The sequence below is a fragment of the Rhododendron vialii genome, chromosome 9a, assembly GCF_030253575.1.
Source record: "Rhododendron vialii isolate Sample 1 chromosome 9a, ASM3025357v1".
NCBI lineage: Eukaryota > Viridiplantae > Streptophyta > Magnoliopsida > Ericales > Ericaceae > Rhododendron > Rhododendron vialii.
The window spans coordinates 38,615,381-38,627,909 of record NC_080565.1 but is presented as its reverse complement, the minus strand read 5'-3'; the positions used below and the strand labels follow the sequence as shown (position 1 = coordinate 38,627,909).

At 40.1% G+C, this 12,529-nt stretch overlaps 1 protein-coding gene across 3 annotated transcripts; it reads right to left on the bottom strand.

Moving 5' to 3' along the window:
* LOC131300082 (serine/arginine-rich splicing factor RS41-like) lies at positions 1-5,202 on the bottom strand. Of its 3 annotated transcripts, none has more exons than XM_058325749.1 (6): positions 5,047-5,202; positions 3,854-3,964; positions 2,279-2,391; positions 1,760-1,995; positions 467-1,090; positions 1-349 (listed from the first exon to the last, which is right to left on the bottom strand). In XM_058325749.1, the coding sequence occupies exons 2-6, from the start codon at positions 3,957-3,959 to the stop codon at positions 313-315; spliced, it is 1,116 nt and encodes a 371-aa protein (XP_058181732.1). In that variant the 5' UTR covers positions 3,960-3,964; positions 5,047-5,202; the 3' UTR covers positions 1-312. The 3 variants fall into 3 exon arrangements, with proteins under 3 accessions (XP_058181732.1, XP_058181733.1, XP_058181734.1); XM_058325750.1 differs by lacking the exon at positions 5,047-5,202 and adding an exon at positions 2,632-2,966 and having other exon boundaries at positions 3,854-3,953; XM_058325751.1 differs by lacking the exon at positions 5,047-5,202 and adding an exon at positions 2,632-2,867 and having other exon boundaries at positions 3,854-3,953.
* Positions 5,203-12,529: the final 7,327 nt, after the last annotated feature.

Below are 12,529 nucleotides of genomic sequence, written 5' to 3'. Positions count from 1 at the left end.
GAGCCAAATAATCAGGATACATTAAGGACTTGCGCGAAGTAGCCAAATAACCAGTTCCCCAGAAACTTCTTGAAAACAAACCAGTATCAAGTATAGAATCCAGACACAAACAAATCAGTTTCAATGTAACGACGGGAGCCAACTCTAAACACCTTTCTAGTCTTATAATCCCCTTACATTCAGAACCACAATCCTTTATAGCAACTACAAATTAAAAACAAACTAATACTTGACGTCTTCAGAAGCTTCTGTACTCGGTCACACCAGTCATAGTATGAATTTTGCAGATAGCAGCAACACATAATACATCCTTCAAGAACGAGATCTTTCCCGCTCCACAGGTGAACGACTGCATCAACAGTTGGGAAAGAAATACGTTGAGTACATAATAAAAGGAATAAAAATTAAGAAGATAACCAAACTCTAATTACTTTAGAAGTGAGTGCCACAGCAGAAAAATACAAACCTCCCATATCGCTCCTGCGTGGGGCTATCTTCTGCTTCATCAAATTTTGGACTATCCCTCATTTCATGCTTGGCATCCGGGCTTGGGCTACGCCGGTAGTCATCTGGACTTGCCTTCTCTCTTTGTGGGATTGGGCTACGCCGGTAGTCATCTGGACTGACCTTCTGTCTTTGTGGGCTTGGGCTACGCCGATAGTCATCAGGACTGATCCTCTCTCCTTTAGGGCTTCGGTTGTGGCCACGACCATAATCAGGACTAACAACCCTCTCCCTTGGGTTGGGTTCACGGCCATGATTATCAGGACTGGGTCTCACTCTTCGCGGGCTGCGGGTCCGACCATGATCATATTCGGAATCACCCCTTTCCCTTTTGCGTGGACTCGTAGTGGGTCCACCACGACCATAATCGGGACTAGCCCGGTCTTTGCGATAGGGACTTGGGCTACGGCCACGGCCATAATCTGGACTAGCCCTCTCTCTCCGATATGGGCTGGGTGATCGTCCCCTGTCTTGAGCCCTCCTTCCGGGCGACCTATCACGGCCTCTATCAGGACTGTATCCATTTCGCCTATCATCATCGTCTTTGATTGCAAACTCCACCGAAATAACACGATCCATCAGCTTGCTACACATCAGAGTAGCACACAAGTCACCCATAGCTACTTGGAAATTCAACAATAGATCCAATGGCAGAACATACATATCTAGTAGAAGTAGTTCCAAAAGATCAATCAAACCTCAACACTTCGTTTGGATTATGGAAACGGGGAGTCAAGGGAAGTGTTAAGACACAAGGGAAAGGGAAGGGAAGTCCCTTCTCTTGGTTGATTAACCAAGGGGGAAGAGAGAATTAGATTTACTTTCTTTAGTTTAGTCAAGCTAAACGAAAAAAGAAGGGGAGGTGCGTATATGCATTTTCACTATTGTATCCAAATAGATGACATTGCAAACCTTATTTACACTTCAAATGGGGGTATTCAAAAAGTAATTAAAAGAAAAACCTCACTTCCCTTCCCTTTCCTCCCAATTTTTTAGGGGAATAGAGACAGAAGTCAAGGCTTAAAATGCTTATTCTCTCTACCCCTCACAACCACTCCCCCTTCCCACCCTTCCCCTACGAAAAACGGAACTCCAAACATGCAAAAACTATTTCTTTCCATCCCAATCCTCCACTTTCCGCACCCTCCCTCAAATCCAAACGAAGTGTAAGGCAGAAAAGATCAAGTTACAAGATATTTACATACAGAGATGGTCGCAACAAGGAAATCTTAGATGTTTATAAAGATCAAAACACCTCATGTTTGTAGCCTCCAATGCCCGGCGGGCATCCTCCTCTGATTCAAATTGAATGAATGCAAAATTCTTTCTTATCCTCACGTTCAGTATCTTCCCGTATGGATCAAAGTGCTTTTCCAAGTCCCTTGTCCTAGTATGATATGGATCAAAATTAATCACAAACAAGGTCTTCGAGGGTCTCGAATTCGTCGAAGATCTTCTAGAATCCACAGGCCTCCTAATGCCGCGTTCTTGCTGGAACCAAAGAAAAATACAACAAGATGTGTAACAAAGATGATAAAACCATGTGTGTGTGTGAGCGCGCGCGTGCATATGTATTATGTACAGACACAGAGAGAATCCACAGGCCTCCTAATGCCGCGTTCTTGCAGGAACCAAAGAAAAATACAACAAGATATGTAACAAAGAAGATATAACCATATTGTGTGTGTGCATATGTATTATGTACACAACACACGCACACACAGAGAGAGAGCAACAAGAATGATCAACAATACTATTAGTGAAGATGCAATACCTTTGTCCATTCCACACGAAGACGGCGCCCCTTCCTACCAAATTCAAATCGGTCAAGACCTCGAATCGCATCCTCTGCATCTCTCTCATCCTCCATGTAAACGAAAGCAAATCCTATTCACAAATACACTATAAAAGTAAGAAAGAGTACTTCGATATTTGGCGGAGATAACAGGTTAAGGATCCCCAATTGCAGGGATTCTTTCATATGAGATCGAATTTCTTCTCCACAAAAGTGCAAATGACCTAGAATTGTACCAAAAATGATTTTGTACCCTTGTGAAATCTAGTCCCCCTCCCTCCAACCCCAAACTAATACCCAGAAACCATTAACCAGTAAAATCAGTGACGGACCTTCGCAATGATTTAATTGATGTCAAGAACAAGAATCCAAAGTGGATGTCACATGCTAGGCTAACGAATGAAAAGTGTGCCTTCTCCATCTATTCTGCTGCCTCTGCTTTGAGGACGGCATGGTTTTTACGTGGGAACATGTCTGAAAATGGAGACTGGGAAAATTCGTGAGGAAATGCAATGGTGTCTGAGGCAAATGTGGGATGGCGATGCCATAGAGGATCAGAGTGGCTCTTCTGTGGGGAAAAGAAGAGGAAGCTCGTCACAGCCAGAACATGGAATGCTGAAAAGCCATCCATCAGATAGAGGAAATGTATGAACTTTCCGAGGTGATCCTGCACCAAAGAGTTAGTTACGGGGGTTTAACACTTTTTAAAATATACTTCTCTTTCCGTCCTCAATATATATCTCCACACCCCTACAACATAGCAAGGGAAGAATGCGGTGCTGATGAGGTGGTCCGGATGATATCCCAATCATAGACATGGAAAGCAAGGAGAGCAATTTTTCCCAAGCAGAATGACATTGCTGCGACAGCATTCACGTCCTTGGATGATATACGTTAGATAACTTTATAAGGTAATTTTTTCTCATCAACGTGACCTCAGAAAAGCAAATAAATGGTTGAGCATATTACCTGTCAAATAGTAACCATGAACAAGGATTCAAAACTCTTACCCTAATATCACGGCCCATAAGTACAGCTTCATTTTAGCATCACACACAAAAGGTGAATTCTCATCTATCAAACCTTTGAACTTGAGATGAGACTACGTCGTACTATCTTGTTTTCCAACAAAATGATTCTTCTCTTGCCCACTACTCCAATAGATTTGGGGATCAGTTGCTATCTGTAGGCGAAGTCATAGTCATATGACCCACATGCACAAGGTAATCCTTTGGTTCCCAAAAGCTATTCTCTCCACAACTTATATCGACACGTCCTCATGAGTTACTACAGAGACCCATTCAAACATCAATGCTAAACTTTGTCGAGCCATATTTTTACTTAACTCATTAAAATGAGCATTAAATGGGAGGACCTTCGGCACTTTACTCACTTAGAATCAAAATACAACAATTACCTGATTACCACAAAACACAACCAGAATGTAAAACAATGTAGGTAACCATACAAGACAATACTTAACAAGTCACTAATAAACTTACTACAAAGCAAAGACAATCTAAGGGGGGGATTACAAGGATAAGGAAAAATTACCAGACTTCATATCAACTCTCTCAACCTTTCCATATTTCCTAAAGAGTCGCTCCAGATCAGACTGCCGTGCCTCAAAGTCAAAGTTTCCACAGAAAACGGGCCTCATTTCACCTACACAATGAGAGGAAGCATTTTGTAAACTTTGAATCACATCGAATAATGCACGAGTAAAAATCATTAAAAAATTAACAGGTCTGCCAAACTAGGATTATAAATGCAAGGGGTTTTGTTTCATATGAACATGAAGATTGAAAACTAAAACGAGTGGCATATGAAAGCAATACAATAAGAATCAGCAACAGCACCGGCCCCACAAAAATTCTATTCTGCATCCTTGTCTCATACCGCAACCAGTATAGGACTGAATGAGTATAGAAGGTACCATCACCCTTTCAACAAAACTTAGGCCACGTTGAAGATAGTGCTCTGGCTGTGCCTTAATGCTCTCAGGCAAGGGCATAACTTTTACCCTTCACCCAACAGAAAATGTAAAAGTCACAGCCGCAATATGTTGCTCATTGCCATCGATCTTTTGGAATTTTTTGAGGTAAAACCCAAAACCAAACCCAATAAATGAAATGTTTTATCTTTCAAATCTAACTTCAGAAACATGGACACCATATTATTCAATACATCCACCTAGTCAAACCCAATCAAACTAGGCCTCAAAAACTGTCTTTCAACTAGTTTCCCCCAAATTGAATTGAATATTTTCCGGGGCTTTGAATCTTTTGAACCCAATGCTAATCCACCTTAAACCAACGAAAACAAGACCCAAATCAACAAATTTACGTCACCAGACCTAGATTGCAACCCTCAACGTTCACACAAACAATAAGCAGCCCTATAATCACCGAAACTAGAAATGGAAACAAGAGATTAATTCACATAACTATGCACCCCAATAAAGCAAAGATCAAAGCTAAGTAAACAATGCACCCCAATAAAGCTCGAGCGTAAATAGGAACAACAAGGAAAATCAACAGATAAGAAACAATAACCTACGAATTAGAAACGGGATAACCCTAATTTTTAAGCTCAACCAATTTTAAGATCTCAATTTCTCTTTATTAATTCGTCATGTTTTCCAAAAAAAAAAAAAAACACAGATCTGGAAGGTTATCAAACAGAATTAACAAATACGGAGTAATTAAGATCAAATGAGCAAAAAAATAGTCAGATCTGGGGTTTACCTCGGGAAAAATGCGCTCTTTACCTTCGCTGAAACCCTAAGAGCGAGAGTTGAACAAAACGCTACGAGGAGAAAGTGACTGCAAGTGCAACCAAAAACTCGTCGGTCAAATTTATACTATTACGAGAAGCCGGTGCTCTGTACTGCACCCTCTTACAGCACCTCCCGAAAACTACACTTTTGCTCCCTAAATTTTAGTAGTCATCCACTTAGGTCGTATTCCGCTGAGATTCTTATTTTTTAAGTACTTATTGATTATTTTCCACTTTACTAAAAATTTCATTCTCTCCCTATACTTTACCTTTAATTCAAAAATTAAATATTTATTTAAAGAATAAGTACTTATTTCCATAAAGAAACAAGGCCTAGGCTATTGGTACATTTAAAAGTTGTCTAATTCAATTCGTAGTTTTTGTTTTTTAGAGTAGTCAAAGTTCCCTAAATTTTATTAGTCATCCACTTAAGTTCATACTAGTACATTTAAAAGGTTTTAATTTTGTTCTTTTACTAGTTACTCCTAGTTTTTATGTTAAGGATATGCCATGTTCCATCGACCAAAAATTTAACTAACCTTCTTATCAATAATAGTTCTTCTTATATCTTTTTAGGGGAATTTTTTTTTGTTATATTCCTTCGACTTTACACAAAAATTCAGTTTGGTCCTTTTAGTTTCAATTTGGACAATTCAAACCTTCGATTTAGGATTACGTTTTAATGTCAATCTTCTGTTGCATTCCGTCTATTTTTTGGACAGAAAACATGCATGTGCCTTTCTCATGACCAAATGGGAAGGACATATTTGTCCATTCCTTCTTTCAGCCATTTCCCTTTCCTCTCTCAAAATCCATGTCCTCAGCAAAAATTATCCCCTCCCAAATCAATATCAAACCTCCCAATGAAGACAAATTCATTTCAGAAGCCCCTATCCCCTACCTGATAAGCACCTAATAATGCATATTCTTGGTGCTTAAGTCCTCTAGTATGTTGTGTTTGTACATATATATTGTCGTTTTTATGCGATATTGCACGTAAGGTACGTTTTTGTGTATTTCAGGTAAAACGTGCTAATAAGGCGATTTTGATGCCGATAAACGTTCCGGGATGAACCAAGTGTCCAAATGCCCGCCGGTACTCATTTCATTGTCACCGAAGCCTAACGGTGCCATAAGAAGCCTCGGAGATTGGCCGGAGCTCAAGGTTGGCGAGGAGTGAGCCAAAGTGGTTCAAGCGAGCCTAATGCATCGAGGAGTGAGCCAAAGTGTATCAAATGAGGCAAACGCATCAATGATGGTTCCGAGGACATCCGTGGGACCAAGGCCACATGGCATACCTCCGCCAAGTCCCGTTGATCATGTAATGAAGCATCGGAAGGCCGTCGGGGCACGACAAGGCATGATGGCCCAAGCTGACCCTGTTCTGCAGTTTTCACACAGAGGTACCAATACCTCATTTTTTAGGTATTGGTACCATCATGCCGAATTAGAAGACAGTTGGATTGGTACCAATACCTCATTTTTTAGGTATTGGTACCAATGCCCTTCGGCCAGCACCTTTTTTGCTGAATATTTCAACCTTCCATAAATGGAAAGTTTCTACTTCTAGTATGTTTTTGGGATATTTTGGGGGCCTTTTTGTCCATTGTAAGGCTGATTTTGTAAGGCCTATAAATAGTCTTGTATGCCATTTATGGAAGATATGGCCATTAGTTAGTTTTTTTTAGGCCTAAGTCTTTTCTTTCTTCCTAGGACTCCATTGTTAGTCTTTCAAGCTTTTATTTGTGTTTCCTTCAAGAACTCCTTAAGGTAATTGTCTTATGTTAAATTCTCGTTTATTAATGTTGTAGCTATTGTATAGATCTCTATATAAATCAAGTTTGTTTTCAATTCTATCGGTTAATCATGTTTTCCTTTCTTAGCATGCTTTCTAGTCTTTTTATTATGAGTGAGTAGTTAATCGGTTCAGGCATGGGGTGAGGTTCACCCTATGGATTAGTCCATTAAATGGTTTCTCTTAACTTTAGCTTAATCTCAAGGTTTTGAATGAATTAAACCCATGATTTCTAGCTTTGATCATGGGGATTGGTGGCTTCTTTGATCAATGAAGTCTATCGCCTTGTGCTACGTGCTTGATAATCCTACGCGTGCGAACGATCTTTTTTCGTCTCTCACTTGCGTTAAATGAGTTCAATTTGAATTAGAGCTTTGAATTAAGTTATAAGTAGTCTTCAGCTTTTAATTCGTCTAGTGGATCCGGACGGTTTCGGTTCACTCATGAGTTAGATGAAGGAACCGTTTGATGGCTAAGTCGTGGGTAAATCAATCCCTTTGACTCGACCATTTTTAACTTAGTTTATTTCCAAGTTTAATTTCGTCAATCGAATCCAAACACCAAAGTTGGCTGCTTGAACGCCGCAATCTATAAGCAACTTCTATTCCAAATTCGCTAAAGAAGATTTCTCTGTGGGAATGATTCCGGTCTTACCGGTTATTATGCTTTCAACGACCTAGCCCTACGCTTGGGGTGTAAACCTTTCTAAGAGGTTAGGTTGCGACGAGAAGCATTTTTGGCGCCGTTGCCGGGGAAGTCTTATTATAGCTTATTTGGAGGTTCGACAAACCACTGTAAGTACTCCGTTTATTTTTCCTTTGTGTAATTTGAACTCGACTTAACGGATACCTCTAACCGAGCCACCAATTCGACTTGAGGTGTAACGAAGCTAGATTGAGCATCAATTGCCTTTTCTTTTGTTGTGTATATATGTGGCGGTGGCTTAACCCCACGAAACCATTTTGAGAAAGAGGTGAAGGCATAGCCCCTCTGGCCTGTTTACTTTATATTTTTATCTTTGTAATAGAATGGCGGCGGCAAATGAGGAAATAGTCCCCAATACTATGCGGGAGTACCTTTATCCCAATCAAATTTTTACACCCTCTTGCATAGTCACCCCTTCTGCCAATGTTTTAAATGTTAAGTCGGGCATGCTTCAAGTGTTACCCCATTTTCATGGCTTAGCCTCTGACAATCCATGTGCACACATCATAGAACTCGAGGAGCTTTGCATGAACGATAAAGAGGTCTTATTAAAGATATTTCCATCATCTTTGAAAGACATGGCTAAAAGTTGGTTTTATTCCTTGAACTCAAGATCAATACTTAGATGGCAAGATATGGAAGAACAATTTTTCAAAGAGTTTTCCCCAATGTATGAGACTCATATGCTACTATGTGAAATCGTAAATTTTTATCAATTTGATGAAGAGTCTTTTGCATGTTGTTGGTGGCGCTTTAGATCTCTCATGCTTTATTGGTCGCAACATAGCTATGAAACAAGACACCTTATTCTCATTTTCTATAAGAGTTTAAATTCTACAACGCGTCAGCTTGTAGAAAGGATGTTTGATGGTGCCTTTTTGGATAGAACCGCTAATGAGAGTTGGGATTACTTTGATAAATTAGCTGAAAATTCAGAATCTTGTCTTTATGATGTCAATGTTGAAGATGCCACCTTAAATGTTGGGGAAAAGAAAATAGAGCCACATATCTTTGTTGAAAATGTTAGTTTAGCTTATGAAAGCTCTGCAAAGTCTGAATGGAGTGACGAGCCGTATGTTGAACTTATTGTCCAGTGTTCTCCCTCTATGGATCCCTTTTTGTGTGACGATCCGAGGGAGAAATTTCTCATTTTTGAGGAAACGAATGCGGAGGTAGACTTCTTGAATGCTCTGCTGAATGAGCAGGATGGGAAGAATGTGAATAGACCTGAGAGTTTGTCTCCTTCCTTTGAGGAGATACCTTCAATAGAAATTTTGAACCATTCAATACTCTCAGGTCTAGACGATGCCACCCCTCCTATCGAGTCTCCACCAGTGCAAGAGCTTTTAAAAGTCGAATTGATTGATTTTGTAGGTGTTGATGAATTTGATTTGATTTACCATCCTTACATTGTAGATTTTGTCAACTCGTTGAAAATCAATCTAGTTTGGAATGCGCACTTGGTTGAACTTAAGTTTTTAAAACGAATTCGACAATTGCTATACTCTAAGTATCTTATCTTGTGGCATGGTCGAATTCAATTCTTGACAAAGAGTTTAGAGTTGGGTGGTATGTTCATTGTGATAACTTTTGATGATGTGATATATGTTCGGGGCCCACGTGTGGCTGAACACTCTTTCTTTCTCTCCCTCTCTTTATCTCTTTTCTTTTGCTCTTTTGATGGTCCGGTATAGCCACCCGTTTCGAACTTGAAGTTGTTGCATGACTTGCTCTACGATGCTTTGAGTGAGAAATGGGGAGAAAAGTAGTACCCGTTCAATCACGTGACGATTTGGTGGATTTAATTTTACTTGTCAGTTTTTGAGCCCGGATAACATGAGCCGGGTGGTACTAATGTCTTTTGCTTCTTAGTAGGTAGTTGGTTCTTAAGTTTTCTGCAGGGTAAGCATGCTACCACACCAGCCTTGGTGGTTTAGGTCTAAAAGCTATGGTGAGTGAGGCATTCAGGAGCCCTAAGCATGGGTGCGATTACGTGTCGCGGTTGTAAGACCAAGAAAGCCTCGGCGATGACCTTGTGTGACTAGCTGTGGTTCCGATGGAGGAGCCGAAAGAGTGAGCCTTGGAAGCAGTTCCAATGATGAAGGGAAGCAATGACAAGAAAGCCTCCAACTTGGTCGAGGTATATGGGGGTTGACATTCCCTCCGGAGGTACAATCTTTTGTTCTTTCCCCTCAATACTGTTGTTCTCCATGCTATGAGGACATAGCATCGTTTAAGTTGGGGGGAGGGATATATATGTTCATGAGACTTGTCTCATTTTTCTGTTTTTGGTAAAATTTTCAATTTTTTTGTGCAATACTCCCTTGTTAGTAGTAATTTCGCTTGTTAGATACTTTAATTATGCTCAATTGTGTCAATATGGCAAGAGTTGTGTATCCCATCGAATTTGGTTATATGCTTGAATTCATGTCATATGCATATACATGAACGTTGATGAACAAGTTAAGCCTAAAAGTCAAGTCAAGTGTTATGCATCACTAGAGTGGAGATTCGTTTCATAAGCATCCCATGCTTTTTGCTTTCATTTCCCGCACTTGCGTAAATAATACCTTTTGTTCATGCTTGAGTAGTGTTTATATCTTTCATGCATCTTGTTGGAGTTGCTAGCGTACTTAGGAAATGATTCAAGGCATTTTTGTTTGATTAAACCACATAAGAGTCTCATCGTCCTTGTTTTGAACCACAGTCCGAGTTTCTTCCATTGTTCAAACCTAGGCAACCGGATGTTTGGAGGGTTGTGTGTCAATAGTTTTCAATGTTTCAAGGAAGTTTGGAGTGGGGTGAAGATGATAGAAGTGGTTGGGATGAAAAATGCGAAAAAATGGTACGTGATTTCTTATATCTCCTCTCCCTCTCCAAAGCCCTAAAAATTGGCCCCTCAATCTCTCTCACTACAAATCTCAATTCAAATGACCCTATTCCTCAAAGAAAAGAAAAATCAAAGAAATGCTATGAAAGAGCAAAATCATATTCGAAAGAGGGTTGAATATTATGATGAGAGGATTGGTGTGACCTCTGGGTTAGCTTACATTCCGGATGAGGAAGAGTTCGATAGAAAGGGGGAGCTCGAGGCTCAATACTATGAGGAGCTGGATGAAGATGACGACTATGTGTTGTTGAGTCGGTGGTAGTAGTTTTTCTTTATTTCTTTTTCATAACTTTGTTTGGTGTTTGGCCGATATGTGGCCATGCCTTGGGTAGTTTAGGGTTGGTAGTGGCCAAGGGTAGATGAACCGTGCAAGTATATGGCCACTACATTTTTGTAGTCCCTTTCCCTTTGTATCCAAGGTCGTTATAAGCTAATAAAGTCCTCCGTTGATCTTTTGTACGCTAATTAACTCCGTTTGATGCATGGTCGATATCTATTATTACTTAAGTTGTGATATTCCTAGTTTTCCCATACTTGTCAATAATTAGCTTTCCTTTCGTTCTTAGCGCTCTTTTGATAGCATGCATAGCTTTTTATCTCTGGCTATTGCATTTACTCACTAGCGCTTGTCATGAGATGTATCTTGTATCTCACTGTGTGAAAAGTCGAATAAGAGCGTTATCCTTGTGAGTTTTGGAGTTGAAACTCATTGTGGTGCATGCATGCTTGACTATTCTAATATGGCATAACTTGTTCGTCTTAGTTCATGGCATGTTTGTGCGTGGATTGCATATGATCGGATTTGAAGGGGTGTTTTGGACTCTTGCCTAGTTGTAGTAGTTGAGCATAGTTTTTATATCTTGAATCTCGGGAAGATTGCATAGTTTAGTTAAATACATTTTGTTTTAGTTTGCTAGGGACTAGCAAAGTTCAAGTTGAGGGGTGTGATAAGCACCTAATAATGCATATTCTTGGTGCTTAAGTCCTCTAGTATGTTGTGTTTGTACATATATATTGTCGTTTTTATGCGATATTGCACGTAAGGTACGTTTTTGTGTATTTCAGGTAAAACGTGCTAATAAGGCGATTTTGATGCCGATAAACGTTCCGGGATGAACCAAGTGTCCAAATGCCCGCCGGTACTCATTTCATTGTCACCGAAGCCTAACGGTGCCATAAGAAGCCTCGGAGATTGGCCGGAGCTCAAGGTTGGCGAGGAGTGAGCCAAAGTGGTTCAAGCGAGCCTAATGCATCGAGGAGTGAGCCAAAGTGTATCAAATGAGGCAAACGCATCAATGATGGTTCCGAGGACATCCGTGGGACCAAGGCCACATGGCATACCTCCGCCAAGTCCCGTTGATCATGTAATGAAGCATCGGAAGGCCGTCGGGGCACGACAAGGCATGATGGCCCAAGCTGACCCTGTTCTGCAGTTTTCACACAGAGGTACCAATACCTCATTTTTTAGGTATTGGTACCATCATGCCGAATTAGAAGACAGTTGGATTGGTACCAATACCTCATTTTTTAGGTATTGGTACCAATGCCCTTCGGCCAGCACCTTTTTTGCTGAATATTTCAACCTTCCATAAATGGAAAGTTTCTACTTCTAGTATGTTTTTGGGATATTTTGGGGGCCTTTTTGTCCATTGTAAGGCTAATTTTGTAAGGCCTATAAATAGTCTTGTATGCCATTTATGGAAGATATGGCCATTAGTTAGTTTTTTTTAGGCCTAAGTCTTTTCTTTCTTCCTAGGACTCCATTGTTAGTCTTTCAAGCTTTTGTTTGTGTTTCCTTCAAGAACTCCTTAAGGTAATTGTCTTATGTTAAATTCTCGTTTATTAATGTTGTAGCTATTGTATAGATCTCTATATAAATCAAGTTTGTTTTCAATTCTATCGGTTAATCATGTTTTCCTTTCTTAGCATGCTTTCTAGTCTTTTTATTATGAGTGAGTAGTTAATCGGTTCAGTCATGGGGTGAGGTTCACCCTATGGATTAGTCCATTAAATGGTTTCTCTTAACTTTAGCTTAATCTCAAGGTTTTGAATGAATTAAACC

What these genes read in the sequence shown, in the direction of transcription:
- LOC131300082 (XM_058325749.1), bottom strand. Translation starts at nt 3,959, where the DNA reads ATGAGGCCCGTTTTCTGTGGAAACTTTGACTTTGAGGCACGGCAGTCT. An exon ending in GAGAGTTGATATGAAGTCTG is followed by an intron (nt 2,392 to 3,853) that starts GTAATTTTTCCT and finishes ATTTGTGAATAG; the next exon opens with GATTTGCTTTCGTTTACATG. An exon ending in TTGGAGGCTACAAACATGAG is followed by an intron (nt 1,091 to 1,759) that starts GTGTTTTGATCT and finishes TCTGATGTGTAG; the next exon opens with CAAGCTGATGGATCGTGTTA.